This window comes from Taurulus bubalis (genome assembly GCF_910589615.1).
Source record: "Taurulus bubalis genome assembly, chromosome: 19".
NCBI classification, from domain to species: domain Eukaryota; kingdom Metazoa; phylum Chordata; class Actinopteri; order Perciformes; family Cottidae; genus Taurulus; species Taurulus bubalis.
Window position 1 is genome coordinate 21,925,826 of NC_136607.1, and position 26,974 is coordinate 21,952,799.

The following is a 26,974-nucleotide window of genomic DNA, read 5'->3' on the forward strand; positions in this document are numbered from 1 at the left end:
CCCAGGGGTGTCTGACCCATGGGGCAAATATATTCATAATATATTTCTATACAGTTTTTCCGCTGTGGGTCTAATAATGTATTATATTATCGTATCTTATCAAAATGTGTTAGTTCATTTATATTTTGCATAAAAAAATCGGAATCTCCTAATAATGTAGTACAATATTTCCATTTAAGATAAATGGATAAGATAAGTATAAAGTTGCATTAAATGGAAAATGCCAAGTACCTCAAAACTTGAATATATTTATTTACAGAGGATTAATTTAATTTTTTGATATTTAAATATCTATGTATGAAAGGGGTTCTTTATTGATGCTATACAAACATATATAAACAGAGGATGAATTACATTTATAAATATATATACTTACTTTACGTTTTGAGGTACTTATATATATATATATATATATACATGAACATTGTTAATATTTATTAAAATAAATATATAATTATATATTTACTTCACTCAAAGTTTTGAGGTACTTGGCATTTTCCATTTATGTTTATATATATATGTATTTTATTTTTTACAAATATATATATGAATATTATTAATTAATATATATTAAAATAAATAAATATATATTTACTTTACTCAAAGTTTTGAGGTACTTGACATTTTCCATTTATGTTTTTATATATATATATATATATATATATATATATGTATTTTTTACATGTAAAAAATAAAATACATATATATGAGTATTTATATTTCTAAACAATAGTGTGAGAAACAGCGCCTTCTGCGGGCGCTCCGTGGTATTTCAAGTAATTCAATCTCTCCGGTCCTCCTTAAATGTCTGTGACAAACATGGCGTTTTTTCTTCTTCTTGCCTCCCGGCTCGCGGCGGAGAGGCTGAGTGTCGCGTCCCGCCCCGAGCCAACACGGACTCACGCTATCAGCCACGGAGGGCAACTTTTTTTTTTTTTGTGTGTGCGTGTGTGTGTGTGTAACGTTATCAGCTCCAGATCTGCACCTACAGTCCAACGGTCAACGCTGCTGCAGCGGGACACTCTGCACTCTGCATCCGGGTCTCCAGCTGCTGACTGGCTCTGAAGCCGCCGTGCACCGTCCGCGTTGAAGAAGAAAGTTCTGCCGGGATCATGTCGGGACCAGCGGGCTTCCGGAGCCCGTTCCCCAGGCCGCGCTGCCTGGCGGCGGCCGCGGCTCCGGCGGGCAAAGCCAAGCTCACGCACCCGGGGAAGGCGATCATGGCCGGTGAGGAAAAGCACAAGTTCACGGACCGCGAAGACCTCCTGCACGCGCACGAGTTGTTTACAAAGTTTTAAGCGCGTGAACGCGGGAGTGTGCGCGCGCAGATGTGGTCCAGAGGCTGCAGCAGTTTTTCCTAGATGTTACACTTCTTTAAATGTTTTAATGTGAAGTAAAGTAAAGTCGCTGGTGTTCTCTGGTGGGTTCTGGTGGGTTCTGGTGTTCTCTGGTGTTCTCTGGTGGGTTCTGGTGGGTTCTGGTGTTCTCTGGTGGGTTCTGGTGGGTTCTGGTGTTCTCTGGTGGGTTCTGGTGGGTTCTGGTGTTCTCTGGTGGGTTCTGGTGGTCCCTGGTGTCCCTGGTGGGTCAATCAGTGACAACATGTCAGTGTAACGTTGCGACATCAGCATGACGTAAGAAAGACTTTGCGGTTTGAACCTTAAAGGCTCCTGTAGTTTCCTGTGCGTTACTCACGTTATATGTTTGTCCTGTGAGAACCTCGTATCTCTAAAACTAAACTAAATCAAAGCGTACAGTAAAAAGTACAACATGTACCTCTGAGATGTAGTACGGTAAAAAGTACTCTATTTACCTCTGAGATGGAGTGGAGAATCATTAAATTGGAATACCCTCGTAAAGTACAAGTACTTTGAAGTTGTACCTGTACAGTAGTAACTGTACACGCTGTCAGCAGGTTACTGTGTGTTTTCTCTGACCTTTAGGACTTTGTGTCCTTGTGTCCTTGTGACCTTGTGTCCTTGTGACCTTGTGACCTCTCCACTGAGCTCAGAGGCCTCTGTCTGTGTTCGGCTTCATCACCATGACAAAGCACTTTTCTCCGTCAGCTGGTTGTACACAGCCGCTGTGTGTACTACGTATACTGTGTGTACTACGTATACTGTGTGTACTACGTATACTCTGTGCACTACGTATACTGTGTGTACCACGTATACTGTGTGTACTACGTATACTGTGTGTACCACGTATACTGTGTGTACTACGTATACTCTGTGCACTACGTATACTGTGTGTACTACGTATACTGTGTTTAGTGAGTACTGGGGAGTAATCAAGAGCCACTTGTGTATTTTATGCTGCTCTATAATTATACTCCTCTACATCTCAGACTTACACAAAGTACTTTATACTATACTACATCTCAGAGGTACATATTGTACTTTTTACTGCATTTGATTTTTAGGGCGGTGGATAATAAAACCTCAACATTCTGGGTCCAGCCGCTATAATCAAACAACAAAGTGATCCATATCTGTTAATATTGATCGTCGATGATCAATAATCAATATCAACGGCTAAAACCAACGTGATCAGAGATATAGTTGTATTTGTTCCACTAATACTTTGTGCCGTGTCGAGAGACGTGAAGCAACAGGAACTTTCAAATACCTGCACACGTCTCCCTCGATGGACTGGTTCCACACACACACACGCTCACACACACACACAGTGTGTGTGTGTGTGTGTGTGTGTGTGTGTGTGAGCGTGTGTGAAGCCAGCTTAATTTGTAGGTCTCTGACCAAAGGAATGTCTGAAAGGCAGAAGTCTTGTGAGCACAACTGATGTTTTGTGTTCCTCTGCACGACGTTCTGGTGGAACGAATGCATTTTATATATATATATATATATATATATATATATATATATATATATATATATATATATACAAATTGATACATTTTATTTATCCTATTTTTTTCGTAATTTATTCTTAAATGTATACATTTTATTCAAAAATAATAATATATAATTTGATTTATATATATATATATATATATATATATATATATATATATATATATATATATATATATATATAAAAAAATTATATATTTTTTATATTATTATTATTTATATATAAAAATAATAGTATATAATTTGATTTATTTCCTTTTTTTGAATATATAATTTTTTAATATATATCATTTATTTATATATATATATATATGTATATAAACAATAATAATATATCATTTTATTTATATCATTTTATTTTTTAATATTATTTTTAATATTTCTATTATTTATATATATACATATATATTTATTTATTATACACACACACGACAGAGGATGAATTCAAGCTTGTATAAATGAAAAAGTACTTTTTACTACTAAAGTACTTTTTACTACTAAAAAGAGTTTTTATTCCACATACTGAACAATAACTCTCAACATGTTGACGTTAACTTGTTTGTTAGTTTTCCTTCACGCGCACATGTGGAGCTCATCAGAGTAGCTGTGTGTGCGTGTGCGTGTGTGTACGTGCGCGCGCTCGCTCTGAAAGGGCAACGCCCCCTTTGGGGTCTGGGAGTCAGGCCATGGGGTGGGAGTCTCTGTGGGCGGAGTCACGCGGAGCTGAGCTCAGCCAATCAGCGGCCGGCTGCGTGTTCGCTGTTGAACTGCAGATGTGTGACATCCGGGGTATTAAGGTGGAGCTGCTCATTAACGTGTTACACAGATCAGGACTCATACACTTAGAAACGTATGTATTTGACCTCACCTACAACAATGTTATTCATCTTTTTTATTTATTATTTATTTCCAAAGTGTGAATTATATGGCCTGTTGAAACTAAACTTGTAATGCTTTTCATACTATACAATGTATTTGAGTGTAAAAGTACAACAAAAACTTAGAAAAACTACATTTCAATAATCATACTTCTGACTGCTTCTTCCTCCCTGAAAGGCCCGTGTGTGATGTTGACAGAAACAAGAGAGAAGCGTTAAACGTTGTTGTTGTTTCAGGAGGGATCGCCGGCGGCATCGAGATCTGCATCACCTTCCCCACCGAGTACGTGAAGACGCAGCTGCAGCTGGACGAGAAGGCCAACCCGCCCAAATACAGAGGCATCAGTGAGTCCTCTGGGGCCAGACCATGAATATACATATGTATAGCTATTTATATGTCATTATTTATATATATTAAAAATCTATTTATTTATTTGTGTATATATATATATATATATATATATACAAAATATATTTATTTATTTTTATATAAATCATATTATATATTTATTTTTTATATAAATATTTAAATCTATATATTTAAACATACTTTTATATATACATATATTTATACATATTTCAATATATATATATATATTGTTATATATGTATTTATATCTATATATATTTTTCATACGGATTTTTATATATATTTATTTTATATATATATATATATATATATTTTAATTGATATAAATATTTAAATCTATATATTTATATTTAAACATATATATATATATAATGTGTGTATTTATATCTATATATATTTTTCATACGGATTTTTATATATTTATTTTCTTTCTTTTTTTAAATTAATATAAATATTTAAATCTATATATATATATATATATATATTTATATTTCAACATATTTATAGATTTAAATATATATATTTCTTTGTATATACATTCATATTTATATATATATATTTATAATACTTTATGTATTTATCCATATTTTATATATAGAAATCCATATTTATAAATATTTTCTGTATATATATATATATATATATATATATATATATATATATATATATATATATATATATATATATATATATATATATATATATATATATATATACATACTTTATATATATTTATTTAAATATCTATATATATATATTTTATACATGCAGATGTTGTGACTCTTACGAGTAAAATAGATAATAACATAATTTATATATATCTTTTATTTCATGTTAAATCACCTTTTTCTTGGCCTTATGCTCAATCTGTATTTGTTCGTATATTTATCTTCAATCTGTGTTTCATCAGATCCTCATTATTCAGTGTTTTTACTGTTTGATTTATTTTATAATCCCTTCCTTTAGCTTTGCATTAAAGTAATAAAGTAAACATCTCTAACTCTCGCTCCTCCTCATCGGTCCGGTGAACTTTGTTCAGCGTGTTTGTCTTTGGAAACTCGGCCTGGAGGTCTCCTAGTTTTGATGACCCGGTAACGTTTTAGTTTAGGACCCGACATGTTGGTTCATGTCTCTACTGGAATGTAATCATTGTGAAAAGCTGTGGACGGCAGATGAAAGAGTTTCTAGCCCTAAAGGGAGCAGCTTGTTTCCTAATGTAAGCTGCTGTCCCCAAATAAAGAATAACATAAGAAAATACATCTTTAAAAAGCAAGTCGTTCATAACAAAGCAGCTGATCATGTTTAAAGATTTATCTTTTCTTCTGTCGTCAGTGTAGAAGTCTTTTAAACTTTATTTAAAAGGTATTTTTAATGTCTTTTAAAAGTCTGTTTTGTGACTTTTTAAAGTATTTTAGTCTTTTATGCCCACGTTTTTTTTCAAGTCTTTTTAAATGTCTTTTAATGTATTTTAATCTTATTTTTAAAGTATTTCTTTATGTGTTTTTAAAGTATCTTTGAAGTCTTTTTAAAAGTATTTTTAATGCTTTTTTTAATGTCTTTTTGAGTCTTTTTATAGTATTTTTGAAGGCCCTTTTAAAGTCCTTTTTAAAAAATATTTATAATGCATTTGTAACATATTTATAATATATTTGTAAAGTATTTGTCTGTCTCTCCTGCAGCTGACTGCGTGAAGCAGACGGTGAACGGTCACGGGGTCAAAGGTCTGTACAGAGGACTGAGCTCTCTGGTGTACGGGTCCATCCCTAAAGCTGCTGTCAGGTACACACACACACACACACACACACACACACACACACACCTACACACACACACACTCACTCTCTTTTCTAAAGGTTTTTTTATTCTATCTAGTCTGAAGTTGGGTTGATCACATCCTGGTCATTTTAAAAGTCGTGCTTATTATTGACCAATAACCATGAGCAAAGCCATCCCATAATACAAGCCCTGTAACTCGCTGCCGTGTCATACGGGTCCTTAACCTTCTCTCTTTACTCAGGTTCGGGGTGTTTGAGTTCATCAGCAACAAGATGCGCGATGAGAACGGAAAGCTGGACAGCAAGCGCGGCTTCCTGTGCGGCCTGGGCGCCGGCGTGGCCGAGGCCGTGTTCGTGGTCTGTCCCATGGAGACGGTGAAGGTACGGACATCGTTATCTCTCCCAGTTAGAGGCAAATATAATATCTTTAAAGTGGCCTTTGACCCGTAGCTCGTTACTCGTTGGTTTCGATTCTTCGACATAATTAATGAATCGTTGTTTGGTATTTTAGGTGAAATTCATCCACGATCAGACTTCAGCAAACCCAAAGTACAAAGGATTCTTCCACGGAGTGAGAGAGATTATTAGAGTTGAAGGTAAGGACGGAGTAATAATAATCTTTATTTATAAAGCACACTTCATACAGAATATGGAGCTCAAAGGGCTGTACATAGGAAAAAAAAGATAAAGATAAATTTACAGATAAATACAAATTATGTTTTGGGTGTAATTTAAAACATAGATAAATAAGCTGTTTTTACATTTTTGAAGGAAACTACTGGGACTCGGCACACAAAGGGATGTTTAAAAAAACACAAAAAAAGGCTTGGCAAAATAGTAAAGGTTAACAGACGCTGGTCTGTTGACCTTTACTATTTTGCCAAGCCTTTTTTTTGTGTGTTTTTGTTTCCGGGTCATAACTGAAAACAGCTGCTTCTCCAATGTTTCCTCCCCGGCTGCTTTTGAGGAGCTGGAAGCCAGCGCTGGAGGATCTGAGTGCCGGTGGAGGAGCGAGGACGTCGTGTGACGCCGGCCGGTCCTCCTCCCACAGCTTGGGCTCCAGTAGAAGTTAAAAGGAGGCGCAGCGGAGAGCGGCGTGCTCTATGTTTTATTCCTGTTGGCGGTGGAGCAGCAGAGTACAAACTCTTGATTGGAGTCGCCGCCTCCTTTAGAGCAGGATAGTCTTCCTGCTTCCTCATTGGCTCTCGCTGACGGTGACTCTGTGTCTGCAGGACTGAAGGGAACCTACCAAGGCCTCACCGCCACGGTGCTGAAGCAGGGCTCCAACCAGGCCATCCGCTTCTACGTCATGACGTCCATGAGGAACTGGTACAAAGGTGAGCGGATCGCCTCGCCTCTCCTTGCTACCATGCAACCCCGAAAAAAACACACAAAAAACTAAACAATCACCCGTTTGTTCTTTTTAAACCCTGAAGGCGACGACCCCAACAAAGCCATGAACCCTCTGATGACCGGGCTGTTCGGAGCCGTCGCCGGCGCCGTGAGCGTGTTCGGGAACACGCCGCTGGACGTCATCAAGACCAGAATGCAGGTGGGTTGAGGTTCAGGTTCACCTGCTGGAGGAAGCTCATGTATTTAACGTATTTAATGTATTTAACGTATTTAACCCCCGACTGACGTGTTCTGCATGCGTTGTCTCGCAGGGTCTCGAAGCCCACAAGTACAAAAGCACCATGGACTGCGCCGTCAAGATCATGAAGCAGGAGGGGCCGATGGCGTGAGTCTGCAGACCGAGAATGACGAGCATTTATTTAGCCGTGATTTGTAGCGGTTCACCTTTTCCCTAAAAGACCGTTGGAGTTGGTCGTCTGACCTCTAGTTGTATAGAAGTCTGTGCTTCATGTGTTAAAGCTGCATTATCTCTCCTGACCACCAGGGGGCGACTCCTCTGGTTGTATAGAAGTCTATATAAGTGACTCTACTTCTCTTGATGTATTCCCTCAGTAAACATTGTAAACATGAGTTTATATCTCAATCTCTAGTTTCAAGTCTTCTTCAATACAGCACCAATAGCACCCCCTTGTGGTCATTATTAAAACACCACCAATACTACTTATTAACTTTTCTTTTCAATGTCATATAAAGAAAGTGTATTATTATTATTATTTCTATAATATTTTATATATATCATTTTATATTCATTAAGGTACCATCCTGGGCCCACTTATGTTGTCAAATAATGATGCATGTTTTTACTGATATTTATGACTGATGTGTCCACCATCATTTTGGATTAGAAAATAATACAAATATCGGTATTATTATTACTGGTGTTTTTGTGATAATTAATTTCTAAATAACCGTTGCAAGTGTTTAAACCTTTTTGTGTGCATCTTTTGTTCAGGTTCTACAAAGGCACCGTCCCCCGGCTGGGTCGGGTCTGCATGGACGTGGCCATCGTCTTCATCATCTACGAGGAAGTCGTGAAGGTCCTCAACAAAGTTTGGATCACGGACTGAAAAGGAAAACGCCGACGAGAGCTTTAGGCCCCGCCTTCACATCACCGGCCTGAGCTCTAATATCTACCTCTATGTGACTTACAGAGAGAAAGGGATGGGTGTGGTCTTTGATTTTATTCATAGCACAGCTACAAGTGGAAGTCCTATCTGCATAAAAACAACAACAAGATCCAGATTGAAGAGTCGCTGCTTCCACTTTTCTTCAATTCCAGCGCTCAGGAAACGCTCAGAGCTCTATTCATGTTTTATATAGTTAATATAAAGAGGAACCAAGACCCACACAATGTGATTTAGACACTGTAGTGTAGACAGAGACATTATACTTGAAAAGAGAGATTATACCAGAGATGAAAGATTTTAAAGCCCTCTTTATATCCTAAAAGACGTTTAAAAAAAACACTATTTCATTCAGAACCTGATGAAATAGTTCATGTTCAGATGTCTTATGCTGCAGAGGCGACCGGTACATTAGGAACTAAATGCCTTAAATCACGATCGTCAGATGAATGGAGATCGTATAGGACCCTTAGAGACGCAGGATTTTATTCTGACGTCGCACAACCTCTTTAGAAATGCACATTTCTACTAAACGGCTGCGAGGCGTTCACTTTCAGGTCGCTGAGAGGTTTTAAATGGACTAACTTCCGAATAAAAAGAGTGCCTACGTGTTGATTTTTGAGATAAGATGATTTAATGTTGTACGTGCTTTCGTCACTACATGTTTTAATAATGGTGCGGTGGTGTCGGAGGTTCAATTCCAGGTTTCTGAAGGTTTTTGTGAGACGTTCGTGTTTTCACAGTTTTTTCAATGAATTTTTGTTTGTTGCTTTTTTAATTTTGAAGTGGCCTTTTATTGCGTAGACGTGCCATTAACAGTGCCTTCCATCTCATTCCAGGAAGGACGAGTGCCTGAGGATAGATTTTTATTGCAGATCCTGTTTTAAATTTTTAACTTTTAATTATTGCCTTTTTACTTTTTACACCAACTGACGAGCCGATGTGCCAATTGCTCAAAGCAACGTGTTAGACTGGAGTCTGTTTGGTACTAACTGTTTTACAAATGTTTACTCCAACTTATACTCGCAGACTTCATGTCAAAGCTACTTAGTTATCTTTTCTTTTATTTCATTGTAAGACAGAAAAGAAATGACAGTAGTTGAAACCAAGTATTGTGCCTTCAGTGTAATTCATTCTAACAAGTTTGCTCACAAATAAACGTTTGATCAGACCGTTCATGTTGTCGTGTTTCTTTTATAACTATTTCTAAGAAGGGCTGGAAGAAGTACTCTGATCTTTTACTGAAGTCAAAGTGGTAATACCACAGTATTAAAATACCACAGGATTAAAATACTATAGTATTACAATACTATAGTAAAATTACCAGGTCCTGCATTCAAAAGTTTCCATAATGTAAAAGTACAAAACTAAACGCATCAAAATATACTTAAAGTACCAAAAATGTAATTACTCATTATGCAAAATGATCCATTTCAGAATAATATATATTTATTATTCCTGATGCATCAATGTGTTCACTTTTACGTTGCAGCTGGAAACGAGCTCATTTAAATGGTTATACTTCTTGATTGCATAATCCATCATAATAATAATAAGTACTACATGACATCAGGTAGCAAAGTGATGAAAAGGACAACATTAAGTACAAAGTAACATACAATGTCCATACTAAATAAGGTACATTTTATCCGGAAAATGTACTCCGTTATCTTGGATTCTGTGCATTTATGCACCGTGACCTTGCTTCGCGCTTTTCTGATGCCTCGCGCTTGCCGTAGTTGGTGGATGCGCGCCGCCGCTGCTCGTCGGGACCGAATGAAAGAAGATGTTTGTGGTCTCGTGGCGGTGCTAAGGCGTCTTTAAAAACATGTCTCTGAACGGAGCGGGAAGCCGGGGCTTCTACTTCAACACCGTGCTGTCTCTGGCGCGGTCTCTGGCGGCTCACCGGCAGGCACCGATAGAAAAGGTAACCGATGAGCTTAACGACGACGGGCACGAGCTTAAAGTTACCTGTCGAAAGACGTCAAAGGCCCGTGTTTAAACTTCGCCTCTCCGCCAGGTGTGTGCTCCCGTGAGGGTTAAAGAGGGAGGACATGTCACGTAGAGACGCAATGGCGGCTCCGTTTTAATCTTCTCTTCTTAAAGCCGAGGACTTGACGTCTCCCGTCGGAATCAATAATCAATACTCCCGACAATCGATATCAAGGTGGCCCGTGCACGCAAGAAACAGTGTGACGTCACTGTTTTATAATACGAATGGATTCAAATCAGATTCGTGACGGAATAACCGTTAGTTGTAGTCCTGTAACATGACATAATAACGTTAGTTGTAGTCCTGTAACATGACATAATAACCGTTAGTTGTAGTCCTGTAACATGACATAATAACCGTTAGTTGTAGTCCTGTAACATGACATAATAACCGTTAGTTGTAGTCCTGTAACATGACATAATAACGTTAGTTGTAGTCCTGTAACATGACATAATAACCGTTAGTTGTAGTCCTGTAACATGACATAATAACCGTTAGTTGTAGTCCTGTAACATGACGTAATAACCGTTAGTTGTAGTCCTGTAACATGACATAATAACCGTTAGTTGTAGTCCTGTAACATGACATAATAACGTTAGTTGTAGTCCTGTAACATGACATAATAACGTTAGTTGTAGTCCTGTAACATGACATAATAACCGTTAGTTGTAGTCCTGTAACATGACATAATAACGTTAGTTGTAGTCCTGTAACATGACGGAATAACCGTTAGTTGTAGTCCTGTAACATGACATAATAACCGTTAGTTGTAGTCCTGTAACATGACATAATAACCGTTAGTTGTAGTCCTGTAACATGACATAATAACGTTAGTTGTAGTCCTGTAACATGACATAATAACCGTTAGTTGTAGTCCTGTAACATGACATAATAACGTTAGTTGTAGTCCTGTAACATGACATAATAACGTTAGTTGTAGTCCTGTAACATGACATAATAACGTTAGTTGTAGTCCTGTAACATGACATAATAACCGTTAGTTGTAGTCCTGTAACATGACATAATAACGTTAGTTGTAGTCCTGTAACATGACATAATAACGTTAGTTGTAGTCCTGTAACATGACATAATAACCGTTAGTTGTAGTCCTGTAACATGACGTAATAACGTTAGTTGTAGTCCTGTAACATGACATAATAACCGTTAGTTGTAGTCCTGTAACATGACATAATAACGTTAGTTGTAGTCCTGTAACATGACATAATAACCGTTAGTTGTAGTCCTGTAACATGACATAATAACGTTAGTTGTAGTCCTGTAACATGACATAATAACCGTTAGTTGTAGTCCTGTAACATGACATAATAACCGTTAGTTGTAGTCCTGTAACATGACATAATAACCGTTAGTTGTAGTCCTGTAACATGACGTAATAACCGTTAGTTGTAGTCCTGTAACATGACATAATAACCGTTAGTTGTAGTCCTGTAACATGACATAATAACGTTAGTTGTAGTCCTGTAACATGACATAATAACGTTAGTTGTAGTCCTGTAACATGACATAATAACCGTTAGTTGTAGTCCTGTAACATGACATAATAACGTTAGTTGTAGTCCTGTAACATGACGGAATAACCGTTAGTTGTAGTCCTGTAACATGACATAATAACCGTTAGTTGTAGTCCTGTAACATGACATAATAACCGTTAGTTGTAGTCCTGTAACATGACATAATAACCGTTAGTTGTAGTCCTGTAACATGACATAATAACGTTAGTTGTAGTCCTGTAACATGACATAATAACGTTAGTTGTAGTCCTGTAACATGACATAATAACCGTTAGTTGTAGTCCTGTAACATGACGTAATAACGTTAGTTGTAGTCCTGTAACATGACATAATAACCGTTAGTTGTAGTCCTGTAACATGACATAATAACGTTAGTTGTAGTCCTGTAACATGACATAATAACCGTTAGTTGTAGTCCTGTAACATGACATAATAACGTTAGTTGTAGTCCTGTAACATGACATAATAACCGTTAGTTGTAGTCCTGTAACATGACATAATAACCGTTAGTTGTAGTCCTGTAACATGACATAATAACCGTTAGTTGTAGTCCTGTAACATGACATAATAACCGTTAGTTGTAGTCCTGTAACATGACATAATAACGTTAGTTGTAGTCCTGTAACATGACATAATAACCGTTAGTTGCAGTCCTGTAACATGACGTAATAACGTTAGTTGTAGTCCTGTAACATGACATAATAGCCGTTAGTTGTAGTCCTGTAACATGACATAATAACCGTTAGTTGTAGTCCTGTAACATGACATAATAACCGTTAGTTGTAGTCCTGTAACATGACATAATAACGTTAGTTGTAGTCCTGTAACATGACATAATAACGTTAGTTGTAGTCCTGTAACATGACATAATAACCGTTAGTTGTAGTCCTGTAACATGACATAATAACGTTAGTTGTAGTCCTGTAACATGACATAATAACCGTTAGTTGTAGTCCTGTAACATGACATAATAACCGTTAGTTGTAGTCCTGTAACATGACATAATAACGTTAGTTGTAGTCCTGTAACATGACATAATAACCGTTAGTTGTAGTCCTGTAACATGACGTAATAACGTTAGTTGTAGTCCTGTAACATGACATAATAACGTTCGTTGTAGTCCTGTAACATGACATAATAACCGTTAGTTGTAGTCCTGTAACATGACATAATAACGTTAGTTGTAGTCCTGTAACATGACATAATAACGTTAGTTGTAGTCCTGTAACATGACATAATAACCGTTAGTTGTAGTCCTGTAACATGACATAATAACGTTAGTTGTAGTCCTGTAACATGACATAATAACGTTAGTTGTAGTCCTGTAACATGACATAATAACCGTTAGTTGTAGTCCTGTAACATGACATAATAACGTTAGTTGTAGTCCTGTAACATGACATAATAACCGTTAGTTGTAGTCCTGTAACATGACATAATAACCGTTAGTTGTAGTCCTGTAACATGACATAATAACCGTTAGTTGTAGTCCTGTAACATGACATAATAACGTTAGTTGTAGTCCTGTAACATGACATAATAACCGTTAGTTGTAGTCCTGTAACATGACATAATAACGTTAGTTGTAGTCCTGTAACATGACATAATAACGTTAGTTGTAGTCCTGTAACATGACATAATAACCGTTAGTTGTAGTCCTGTAACATGACGTAATAACGTTAGTTGTAGTCCTGTAACATGACATAATAACCGTTAGTTGTAGTCCTGTAACATGACATAATAACGTTAGTTGTAGTCCTGTAACATGACATAATAACCGTTAGTTGTAGTCCTGTAACATGACATAATAACGTTAGTTGTAGTCCTGTAACATGACATAATAACCGTTAGTTGTAGTCCTGTAACATGACATAATAACCGTTAGTTGTAGTCCTGTAACATGACATAATAACCGTTAGTTGTAGTCCTGTAACATGACGTAATAACCGTTAGTTGTAGTCCTGTAACATGACATAATAACCGTTAGTTGTAGTCCTGTAACATGACATAATAACGTTAGTTGTAGTCCTGTAACATGACATAATAACGTTAGTTGTAGTCCTGTAACATGACATAATAACCGTTAGTTGTAGTCCTGTAACATGACATAATAACGTTAGTTGTAGTCCTGTAACATGACGGAATAACCGTTAGTTGTAGTCCTGTAACATGACATAATAACCGTTAGTTGTAGTCCTGTAACATGACATAATAACCGTTAGTTGTAGTCCTGTAACATGACATAATAACCGTTAGTTGTAGTCCTGTAACATGACATAATAACGTTAGTTGTAGTCCTGTAACATGACATAATAACGTTAGTTGTAGTCCTGTAACATGACATAATAACCGTTAGTTGTAGTCCTGTAACATGACGTAATAACGTTAGTTGTAGTCCTGTAACATGACATAATAACCGTTAGTTGTAGTCCTGTAACATGACATAATAACGTTAGTTGTAGTCCTGTAACATGACATAATAACCGTTAGTTGTAGTCCTGTAACATGACATAATAACGTTAGTTGTAGTCCTGTAACATGACATAATAACCGTTAGTTGTAGTCCTGTAACATGACATAATAACCGTTAGTTGTAGTCCTGTAACATGACATAATAACCGTTAGTTGTAGTCCTGTAACATGACATAATAACCGTTAGTTGTAGTCCTGTAACATGACATAATAACGTTAGTTGTAGTCCTGTAACATGACATAATAACCGTTAGTTGCAGTCCTGTAACATGACGTAATAACGTTAGTTGTAGTCCTGTAACATGACATAATAGCCGTTAGTTGTAGTCCTGTAACATGACATAATAACCGTTAGTTGTAGTCCTGTAACATGACATAATAACCGTTAGTTGTAGTCCTGTAACATGACATAATAACGTTAGTTGTAGTCCTGTAACATGACATAATAACGTTAGTTGTAGTCCTGTAACATGACATAATAACCGTTAGTTGTAGTCCTGTAACATGACATAATAACGTTAGTTGTAGTCCTGTAACATGACATAATAACCGTTAGTTGTAGTCCTGTAACATGACATAATAACCGTTAGTTGTAGTCCTGTAACATGACATAATAACGTTAGTTGTAGTCCTGTAACATGACATAATAACCGTTAGTTGTAGTCCTGTAACATGACGTAATAACGTTAGTTGTAGTCCTGTAACATGACATAATAACGTTCGTTGTAGTCCTGTAACATGACATAATAACCGTTAGTTGTAGTCCTGTAACATGACATAATAACGTTAGTTGTAGTCCTGTAACATGACATAATAACGTTAGTTGTAGTCCTGTAACATGACATAATAACCGTTAGTTGTAGTCCTGTAACATGACATAATAACGTTAGTTGTAGTCCTGTAACATGACATAATAACGTTAGTTGTAGTCCTGTAACATGACATAATAACCGTTAGTTGTAGTCCTGTAACATGACATAATAACGTTAGTTGTAGTCCTGTAACATGACATAATAACCGTTAGTTGTAGTCCTGTAACATGACATAATAACCGTTAGTTGTAGTCCTGTAACATGACATAATAACCGTTAGTTGTAGTCCTGTAACATGACATAATAACGTTAGTTGTAGTCCTGTAACATGACATAATAACGTTAGTTGTAGTCCTGTAACATGACATAATAACCGTTAGTTGTAGTCCTGTAACATGACATAATAACGTTAGTTGTAGTCCTGTAACATGACATAATAACCGTTAGTTGTAGTCCTGTAACATGACATAATAACGTTAGTTGTAGTCCTGTAACATGACGTAATAACCGTTAGTTGTAGTCCTGTAACATGACATAATAACCGTTAGTTGTAGTCCTGTAACATGACGTAATAACCGTTAGTTGTAGTCCTGTAACATGACATAATAACCGTTAGTTGTAGTCCTGTAACATGACATAATAACCGTTAGTTGTAGTCCTGTAACATGACATAATAACGTTAGTTGTAGTCCTGTAACATGACATAATAACGTTAGTTGTAGTCCTGTAACATGACATAATAACCGTTAGTTGTAGTCCTGTAACATGACGTAATAACGTTAGTTGTAGTCCTGTAACATGACATAATAACCGTTAGTTGTAGTCCTGTAACATGACATAATAACCGTTAGTTGTACTCCTGTAACATGACATAATAACGTTAGTTGTAGTCCTGTAACATGACATAATAACCGTTAGTTGTAGTCCTGTAACATGACATAATAACGTTAGTTGTAGTCCTGTAACATGACATAATAACGTTAGTTGTAGTCCTGTAACATGACATAATAACCGTTAGTTGTAGTCCTGTAACATGACATAATAACCGTTAGTTGTACTCCTGTAACATGACATAATAACGTTAGTTGTAGTCCTGTAACATGACATAATAACCGTTAGTTGTAGTCCTGTAACATGACATAATAACGTTAGTTGTAGTCCTGTAACATGACATAATAACGTTAGTTGTAGTCCTGTAACATGACATAATAATGTTAGTTGTAGTCCTGTAACATGACATAATAACCGTTAGTTGTAGTCCTGTAACATGACATAATAACCGTTAGTTGTAGTCCTGTAACATGACATAATAACGTTAGTTGTAGTCCTGTAACATGACATAATAACGTTAGTTGTAGTCCTGTAACATGACATAATAACCGTTCGTTGTAGTCCTGTAACATGACATAATAACGTTAGTTGTAGTCCTGTAACATGACATAATAACCGTTAGTTGTAGTCCTGTAACATGACATAATAACCGTTAGTTGTAGTCCTGTAACATGACATAATAACGTTAGTTGTAGTCCTGTAGCATGACATAATAACCGTTAGTTGTAGTCCTGTAACATGACATAATAACGTTAGTTGTAGTCCTGTAGCATGACATAATAACGTTCGTTGTAGTCCTGTAACATGACATAATAACGTTAGTTGTAGTCCTGTAACATGACATAATAACCGTTAGTTGTAGTCCTGTAGCATGACATAATAACGTTAGTTGTAGTCCTGTAGCATGACATAATAACGTTAGTTGTAGTCCTGTAACATGACATAATAAGGTTAGTTGTAGTCCTGTAACATGACATAATAACCGTTAGTTGTAGTCCTGTAACATGACATAATAACGTTAGTTGTAGTCCTGTAGCATGACATAATAACCGTTAGTTGTAGTCCTGTAACATGACATAATAACGTTAGTTGTAGTCCTGTAACATGACATAATAACCGTTAGTTGTAGTCCTGTAACATGACGTAATAACCGTTAGTTGTAGTCCTGTAACATGACATAATAACCGTTAGTTGTAGTCCTGTAACATGACATAATAACCGTTAGTTGTAGTCCTGTAGCATGACATAATAACCGTTAGTTGTAGTCCTGTAACATGACATAATAACGTTAGTTGTAGTCCTGTAACATGACATAATAACGTTAGTTGTAGTCCTGTAACATGACGTAATAACCGTTAGTTGTAGTCCTGTAACATGACATAATAACCGTTAGTTGTAGTCCTGTAACATGACATAATAACGTTAGTTGTAGTCCTGTAACATGACATAATAACCGTTAGTTGTAGTCCTGTAACATGACATAATAACGTTAGTTGTAGTCCTGTAACATGACATAATAACCGTTAGTTGTAGTCCTGTAACATGACGTAATAACCGTTAGTTGTAGTCCTGTAACATGACATAATAACCGTTAGTTGTAGTCCTGTAACATGACATAATAACCGTTAGTTGTAGTCCTGTAACATGACATAATAACCGTTAGTTGTAGTCCTGTAACATGACATAATAACCGTTAGTTGTTGTCCTGCAACATGACGTAATAACCGTTAGTTGTAGTCCTGTAACATGACATAATAACCGTTAGTTGTAGTCCTGTAACATGACATAATAACCGTTAGTTGTAGTCCTGTAACATGACGTAATAACCGTTAGTTGTAGTCCTGTAACATGACATAATAACCGTTAGTTGTAGTCCTGTAACATGACATAATAACCGTTAGTTGTAGTCCTGTAACATGACGTAATAACCGTTAGTTGTAGTCCTGTAACATGACATAATAACCGTTAGTTGTAGTCCTGTAACATGACGTAATAACCGTTAGTTGTAGTCCTGTAACATGACATAATAACCGTTAGTTGTAGTCCTGTAACATGACATAATAACCGTTAGTTGTAGTCCTGTAACATGACGTAATAACCGTTAGTTGTAGTCCTGTAACATGACATAATAACCGTTAGTTGTAGTCCTGTAACATGACATAATAACGTTAGTTGTAGTCCTGTAACATGACATAATAACCGTTAGTTGTAGTCCTGTAACATGACGTAATAACCGTTAGTTGTAGTCCTGTAACATGACATAATAACCGTTAGTTGTAGTCCTGTAACATGACATAATAACGTTAGTTGTAGTCCTGTAACATGACATAATAACCGTTAGTTGTAGTCCTGTAACATGACATAATAACCGTTAGTTGTAGTCCTGTAACGTGACATAATAACGTTAGTTGTAGTCCTGTAACATGACATAATAACCGTTAGTTGTAGTCCTGTAACATGACATAATAACCATTAGTTGTAGTCCTGTAACATGACATAATAACCGTTAGTTGTAGTCCTGTAACGTGACATAATAACGTTAGTTGTAGTCCTGTAACATGACATAATAACCGTTAGTTGTAGTCCTGTAACATGACGTAATAACCGTTAGTTGTAGTCCTGTAACATGACATAATAACCGTTAGTTGTAGTCCTGTAACATGACATAATAACGTTAGTTGTAGTCCTGTAACATGACGTAATAACCGTTAGTTGTAGTCCTGTAACATGACATAATAACCGTTAGTTGTAGTCCTGTAACATGACGTAATAACCGTTAGTTGTAGTCCTGTAACATGACATAATAACCGTTAGTTGTAGTCCTGTAACATGACGTAATAACCGTTAGCTGTAGTCCTGTAACATGACATAATAACCGTTAGTTGTAGTCCTGTAACGTGACGTAATAACCGTTAGTTGTAGTCCTGTAACGTGACGTAATAACCGTTAGTTGTAGTCCTGTAACATGACATAATAACCGTTAGTTGTAGTCCTGTAACATGACATAATAACCGTTAGTTGTAGTCCTGTAACATGACATAATAACGTTAGTTGTAGTCCTGTAACATGACATAATAACCGTTAGTTGTAGTCCTGTAACATGACATAATAACCGTTAGTTGTAGTCCTGTAACATGACATAATAACGTTAGTTGTAGTCCTGTAACATGACATAATAACGTTAGTTGTAGTCCTGTAACATGACATAATAACGTTAGTTGTAGTCCTGTAACATGACATAATAACGTTAGTTGTAGTCCTGTAACATGACATAATAACGTTAGTTGTAGTCCTGTAACATGACGTAATAACCGTTAGTTGTAGTCCTGTAACATGACATAATAACCGTTAGTTGTAGTCCTGTAATATAACGATAATAACCGTTAGTTGTAGTCCTGTAACATGACATAATAACGTTAGTTGTAGTCCTGTAACATGACATAATAACGTTAGTTGTAGTCCTGTAACGTGACGTAATAACCGTTAGTTGTAGTCCTGTAACATGACATAATAACGTTAGTTGTAGTCCTGTAACATGACATAATAACCGTTAGTTGTAGTCCTGTAACATGACGTAATAACCGTTAGTTGTAGTCCTGTAACATGACATAATAACGTTAGTTGTAGTCCTGTAACATGACATAATAACGTTAGTTGTAGTCCTGTAGCATGACATAATAACCGTTAGTTGTAGTCCTGTAACATGACATAATAACGTTAGTTGTAGTCCTGTAACATGACGTAATAACCGTTAGTTGTAGTCCTGTAACATGACGTAATAACCGTTAGTTGTAGTCCTGTAATATAACGATAATAACCGTTAGTTGTAGTCCTGTAACATGACATAATAACGTTAGTTGTAGTCCTGTAACATGACATAATAACGTTAGTTGTAGTCCTGTAACATGACATAATAACGTTAGTTGTAGTCCTGTAACATGACATAATAACGTTAGTTGTAGTCCTGTAACATGACATAATAACGTTAGTTGTAGTCCTGTAACATGACATAATAACCGTTAGTTGTAGTCCTGTAACATGACGTAATAACCGTTAGTTGTAGTCCTGTAACATGACATAATAACGTTAGTTGTAGTCCTGTAACATGACATAATAACCGTTAGTTGTAGTCCTGTAACATGACGTAATAACCGTTAGTTGTAGTCCTGTAACATGACATAATAACGTTAGTTGTAGTCCTGTAACATGACATAATAACCGTTAGTTGTAGTCCTGTAACATGACATAATAACGTTAGTTGTAGTCCTGTAACATGACATAATAACGTTAGTTGTAGTCCTGTAACATGACATAATAACGTTAGTTGTAGTCCTGTAACATGACATAATAACGTTAGTTGTAGTCCTGTAACGTGACGTAATAACCGTTAGTTGTAGTCCTGTAACATGACGTAATAACCGTTAGTTGTAGTCCTGTAACATGACATAATAAGGTTAGTTGTAGTCCTGTAACATGACATAATAACCGTTAGTTGTAGTCCTGTAACATGACATAATAACGTTAGTTGTAGTCCTGTAACATGACGTAATAACCGTTAGTTGTAGTCCTGTAACATGACATAATAACCGTTAGTTGTAGTCCTGTAACATGACATAATAACGTTAGTTGTAGTCCTGTAGCATGACATAATAACCGTTAGTTGTAGTCCTGTAACATGACATAATAAGGTTAGTTGTAGTCCTATAACATGACATAATAAGGTTAGTTGTAGTCCTGTAACATGACATAATAAGGTTAGTTGTAGTCCTATAACATGACATAATAAGGTTAGTTGTAGTCCTGTAACATGACATAATAACCGTTAGTTGTAGTCCTGTAGCATGACATAATAACCGTTAGTTGTAGTCCTGTAACATGACATAATAACGTTAGTTGTAGTCCTGTAACATGACATAATAACGTTAGTTGTAGTCCTGTAACATGACATAATAACCGTTAGTTGTAGTCCTGTAACATGACATAATAACCGTTAGTTGTAGTCCTGTAACATGACATAATAAGGTTAGTTGTAGTCCTATAACATGACATAATAACGTTAGTTGTAGTCCTGTAACATGACATAATAAGGTTAGTTGTAGTCCTATAACATGACATAATAACCGTTAGTTGTAGTCCTGTAACATGACATAATAAGGTTAGTTGTAGTCCTATAACATGACATAATAACCGTTAGTTGTAGTCCTGTAACATGACATAATAACCGTTAGTTGTAGTCCTGTAACATGACATAATAACCGTTTGTTGTAGTCCTGTAACATGACATAATAAGGTTAGTTGTAGTCCTATAACATGACATAATAACCGTTAGTTGTAGTCCTATAACATGACATAATAACCGTTAGTTGTAGTCCTGTAACATGACATAATAACCGTTAGTTGTAGTCCTGTAACATGACATAATAAGGTTAGTTGTAGTCCTATAACATGACGGTAATAACCGTTAGTCTGCAACAAACTGCCTCTCGGTCCAGTGTCCAATATTCCTCATTTAATAAAACAAACAGTTTATTAAATTGTATTAATTTCTGCGGGTAATTTAGATCATACTGATACGGGATGGATAAATGGATCTTTTTACTAATCGCAGCGTTTTCCGAGTGACGAGTTGTTGATGTGTCTGACTGGAGCGATCAATAATGGATGAAGAGCTTTAACTGAGAGGCTGGACCACCAACTAAAGTCCCACGTTCACTGTGACAGTGGCTTTTGCTTTTGCTATTACTTCTTGTTATTAATATGCACCTCTAATGAAATAAACCTCATGTATTTACGTATATGTTGTGCTCACGCGGCGCAGTCCAGTCTGGACTAGCTGGTCTCTGTGTGTGTGCAACATGAAGCTGTTATTATTATGTGTTAGGAGATTTGTTATTAAGCGGGGCAGACAGACGCACCTTAAAGTCCCACCCAGAAGATGTGATCTTTTCATCTTGTGAAACATTCCCTGATGCAGAAATGTTCAGGATAATTATTTAAGAGTTAAACGGACTGATGCTCACTCAGGTTTTGATTTGTGGGTCGGGGCCACAACCTTCGAAGTGATTAGAAAATACATCAGCGAGGTTAGAAGAATGGGGAAATGGTTTTGAACTGAAAACAGGAAGTGTGATGAAATAACTGCGGTAGCAATAACACAGGGAGAAGTCACCCCTTTGTATTATTTTAATGCACGTCCTTCTGTTTCTGCTTTGGTTTGATGTCCATGCAAAGCTTTTTAAATGTGCATGAGCACACATTTAGCACACGATACAATTACTGTTTTTTTTATTGAATATTCTGCTGATTATTTTCTCTAAATCACTTAACATTCAGTCTGTAAAATATCAGGAAACTGAAAAAAGGAAACGCCCAGAACTTTAAAACCACCACATATTCAGTTCGCTATCAAACGCTTTCATCTTAGCATATTGAAATGGTTTCCAACTGAGTTCCAGTCCATCAACTTGATCGATTTATTGCCGTTTAGTTTGTGATCTGAGTGGTAAACTTTAAAGCTCGGCTTGGTTCAGCACAGAGGCTCATTGTTTGTACAATAACCTCCTTTCAGTCGGCGCCAGAACAGCCGTTGCTACTTAAGAACATATCGTATTTTACCGGCTTTGTTCAACTACTTTTTCATTAAAATGTTCTTTTTCCGGCCTCAATAAGAGGTTTAGGTCGTTGCCGCTCAACCACGACAAGTTAAGCTTCGGCGTACAACCAACTGGACCCCAAATCTCTTCATCTTTAGCTTTTTTAATCCAATGTTAGCGCTCCACCATCGGCATCCTCTGCATTGCGTATCGCATAAAACTAAATGTTTAAACGGTGGATAAATCCATCGCTCAGCTAATTAATGCTAAAGGCTGGTTTGGCTGGATTCCTGCAGCACATTTAGTTTCAGGAATGCTCATCGCTAATGGAGCCCAGACGTGAGCGATGGGACTTCTTTAAGATCGCTTCATCCAAACAGCTGGAGTCAGCAGCATTGTGATGTGTCGTCCTCTCAGGTGCAGAAGCTGCAGTGCATGTGTCCCGTGGACTTCAGAGGAGTCTTCCAGCTGGACGAGAGGCGGAGAGATGCCGTCATCGCACTCGGCGTCTTTCTGGTGGAGTCGGACCTGCAGGTGAACGACGTCGCTCAGCGTCCACGGTTATGCACAACCTGGAACTGTCATGGGGTTTAAAATGTTATTTAGGCCTGGAAAAGTCCCTGAAAGAAAATAAAATCCCCAAAGTTTAGTAAAGGTCATGTAAATGTGTTATATTCATGTATTCATGTAAATGTGTTATATTCATGTGTTCATGTCGTTCATTTACTGCTGAGTTTTGAAATAATGAATATGCTTTTAAAAGAAAGACTCAAAATATAAGCAGGCATACATACAGGCATCTATATAAATGTTTATTCTTTTAATCAAACTATTGTCTCATTCATTTGAGTCATTTAAGGTTTACTGTATGCTTTGTGTTCTCATTGTTAGTTTAAATACTACATTTACTCACTTTTTATTGTTTACACCCAGATTTCACTAAATGTTTGTCATGGACATTTGGTTTAAAGTCATGGACATTAGGTTTAAAGTCATGGACATTAGGTTTAAAGTCATGGACATTAGGTTTAAAGTCCTGGAAAGCCACTGGTCAGACTGGTTCTGACCGCTGTCGCTAACGTGCTGTTAATGCTTGTGTTGCAGCACAAAGACGCCATCGTGCCGTACGTCCTCGGGCTGCTCAGAGGACTTCCTAAAGTCCAGTGGATTGAAGAAAGCTCAGAACGCAAAGGAAGAGGTGGCGATGTGTGATATGTGATATTATCTTTAATCATGTGACATTATCTTTAATAATGTGATATTGTGTGATATTATCTTTAATCATGTGATATTATCTTTAATAATGTGATATTGTGTGATATTATCTTTAATCATGTGATATTAGCTTTAATCATGTGATATTATCTTTAATCATGTGATATTGTGTGATATTATCTTTAATCATGTGATATTATCTTTAATCATGTGATATTAGCTTTAATCATGTGATATTAGCTTAATAATGTGATATTGTGTGATATTATCTTTAATCATGTGATATTGTGTGATATTATCTTTAATCATGTGATATTAGCTTTAATCATGTGATATTATCTTTAATCATGTGATATTGTGTGATATTATCTTTAATCATGTGATATTATCTTTAATCATGTGATATTATCTTTAATCATGTGATTTTATGTGATATTATCTTTAATCATGTGATATTAGCTTTAATCGTGTGATATTAGCTTTAATCATGTGATATTATGTGATATTTTCTTTAATCATGTGATATTAGCTTTAATCGTGTGATATTATCTTTAATCATGTGATATTAGCTTTAATCATGTGATATTAGCTTTAATCGTGTGATATTTTCTTTAATCATGTGATATTAGCTTTAATCGTGTGATATTATCTTTAATCATGTGATTTTATGTGATATTATCTTTAATCATGTGATATTAGCTTTAATCATGTGATATTAGCTTTAATCATGTGATATTATGTGATATTTTCTTTAATCATGTGATATTAGCTTTAATCATGTGATATTAGCTTTAATCGTGTGTTATTCTGTACGCTTTAAGTTAAGCATAATGATTTGCTGAACTTTGTTGTTTTGCAGAGACGCTTCCTGTCGCAGAGAACTTCACCTTCGGTCTCGTGACTCTCCTCTCAGACGTTGCCCAACGGGATGAGACCTACCGAGGACAGGTGTGTGTGTGTGTGTGTGTGTGTGTGTGTGTGTGTGTGTGTGTGTGTGTGTGTGTGTGTGTGTGTGTGTGTGTGTGTGTGTGTGAACGAGACTTCTCCTTCTCCTGCAGAACGAGACTTCTCCTTCTCCTGCAGAACGAGACTTCTCCTTCTCCTTGAGAACGAGACTCCTCCCTGAGAACGAGACTTCTCCTTCTCCTTGAGAACGAGACTTCTCCTTCTCCTGCAGAACGAGACTTCTCCTTGAGAACGAGACTTCTCCTTCTCCTGCAGAACGAGACTTCTCCTTCTCCTTGAGAACGAGACTTCTCCTTCTCCTTGAGAACGAGACTTCTCCTGCAGAACGAGATTTCTCCTTGAGAACGAGACTTCTCCTTCTCCTTGAGAACGAGACTTCTCCTGCAGAACAAGACTTCTCCTTGAGAGCGAGACTTCTCCTTCTCCTGCAGAACGAGACTTCTCCTTCTCCTGCAGAACGAGACTTCTCCTTCTCCTGCAGAACGAGACTTCTCCTTCTCCTTGAGAACGAGACTCCTCCCTGAGAACGAGACTTCTCCTTGAGAACGAGACTTCTCCTTCTCCTTGAGAACGAGACTTCTCCTTCTCCTGCAGAACAAGACTTCTCCTTGAGAACGAGACTTCTCCTTCTCCTTGAGAACGAGACTTCTCCTTCTCCTTCAGAACGAGACTTCTCCTTCTCCTTCAGAACGAGACTTCTCCTTCAGAACGAGACTCCTTCTCCTTGAGAACGAGACTCCTTCTCCTTGAGAACGAGACTCCTTCTCCTTGAGAACGAGACTTCTCCTTCTCCTTGAGAACGAGACTTCTCCTTGAGAACGAGACTTCTCCTTCTCCTTCAGAACGAGACTTCTCCTGCAGAACGAGACTTCTCCTTCTCCTTGAGAACGAGACTTCTCCTTCTCCTTGAAAACGAGACTTCTCCTTGAGAACGAGACTTCTCCTTCTCCTGCAGAACGAGACTTCTCCTTGAGAGCGAGACTTCTCCTTCTCCTGCAGAACGAGACTTCTCCTGCAGAACGAGACTTCTCCTTCTCCTTGAGAACGAGACTTCTCCTTCTCCTGCAGAACGAGACTTCTCCTTCTCCTGCAGAACGAGACTTCTCCTTCTCCTGCAGAACGAGACCTCTCCTTCTCCTGCAGAACGAGACCTCTCCTTCTCCTGCAGAACGAGACCTCTCTTTCTCCTGCAGAACGAGACCTCTCCTTCTCCTGCAGAACGAGACCTCTCCTTCTCCTGCAGAACGAGACATCTCCTTCTCCTTGAGAACGAGACTTCTCCTTGAGAACGATGCTTCTCCTTCTCCTGCAGTACGAGACTTCTCCCAGAGAACAAGACTTCTCCTGCAAAGCGACACTTCTCCTGCAGAACGAAACTTCTCCTTGAGAAATACTTGGTTAGGCACAATAACCGTTTCTATGCAGAGTCTGTTCCATAATGTTGTCAGACGCTTTTTATAACAAACTGAGCCTGTCAGAAACAAAACAAAAATCACTTTTAGTGGATGTACATTGACGGGAGCGGAATTGCCCGTAAGAACTACATTTCACTCTCTCGCTCAATCCTCTGTCAATTTCAAGTCATTTAGACACAAAAACATAGGAAAATAGGGTCCAGTTAAAAAAAAAAGCTTCCCCTTTTAAGTTACCATCTTGATGTAATTATGACATCTTTGTCAGATCCTGGAGGCGATCATGGACATCATGCATGTCCTGCAAGATATCTGCAAGAATCCAGATGCTCATGATAAAGGTACCAACACAACACCCCTCCTGCTTCCTTTGTATGTAACCTGGCTTCTTATTAATATTGTTTCTACCGTCCGTAACCTTTTTTTCTGAACAGAATACCTGTGCAGGTACACTGTGCCCACCCTGCTGGGCGTCGCCCGAGCTTTTGGCCGTTACAGCAACACCGACGAGCCGCTGCTGTCCAAGCTGTTCCCTCGACCGGTGACCCCCGTGCCGCCCTCGGCCGACGACAGCGACGCGACGCACCGCCGGTCCTTCAATGACTTCCGCTCCATCCTGCCGAGCTCCCTGCTCACGGTGTGCCAGGGAGACACTGTGAGGCGGAAAGGCTCCAGCCAGCAGGTGTGGATCATTTGGGAAACGTTAAAGGAACACACC

The 26,974-nt window shown here is 37.3% G+C and overlaps 2 protein-coding genes across 3 annotated transcripts in view; both read left to right on the forward strand.

The window, feature by feature from the left end:
* Positions 1-1,064: 1,064 nt before the first annotated feature.
* Positions 1,065-9,606, forward strand: slc25a1b (slc25a1 solute carrier family 25 member 1b). The gene is made up of 9 exons (XM_079235357.1): positions 1,065-1,227; positions 3,986-4,093; positions 5,798-5,897; positions 6,136-6,274; positions 6,405-6,489; positions 7,126-7,230; positions 7,330-7,445; positions 7,558-7,631; positions 8,259-9,606. Exons 1-9 carry the CDS (start codon positions 1,113-1,115, stop codon positions 8,371-8,373), a joined length of 957 nt encoding a protein of 318 aa, XP_079091483.1. The 5' UTR covers positions 1,065-1,112; the 3' UTR covers positions 8,374-9,606.
* A 652-nt stretch (positions 9,607-10,258) lies between these two features.
* The window catches only part of pi4kaa (phosphatidylinositol 4-kinase, catalytic, alpha a), a gene marked incomplete at its 5' end in the record, with an annotated part of 44,411 nt that continues 27,695 nt past the window's right edge, over positions 10,259-26,974 (forward strand). For both annotated transcript variants that reach the window (XM_079235460.1, XM_079235461.1), the window contains 6 exons: positions 10,259-10,357; positions 23,081-23,197; positions 23,768-23,861; positions 24,738-24,826; positions 26,525-26,597; positions 26,691-26,938. In XM_079235460.1, coding sequence (XP_079091586.1) covers positions 10,259-10,357; positions 23,081-23,197; positions 23,768-23,861; positions 24,738-24,826; positions 26,525-26,597; positions 26,691-26,938 — 720 coding nt within the window. The remainder of the gene's footprint in view (positions 10,358-23,080; positions 23,198-23,767; positions 23,862-24,737; positions 24,827-26,524; positions 26,598-26,690; positions 26,939-26,974) is intronic.

Coding starts and splice junctions, on each gene's coding strand:
- slc25a1b (XM_079235357.1), top strand. CDS start 1,113: ATGTCGGGACCAGCGGGCTTCCGGAGCCCGTTCCCCAGGCCGCGCTGC. Junction 4,094..5,797: donor GCCCAAATACAGAGGCATCA/GTGAGTCCTCTG, acceptor TCTCTCCTGCAG/CTGACTGCGTGAAGCAGACG. Junction 6,275..6,404: donor GTCCCATGGAGACGGTGAAG/GTACGGACATCG, acceptor TTGGTATTTTAG/GTGAAATTCATCCACGATCA.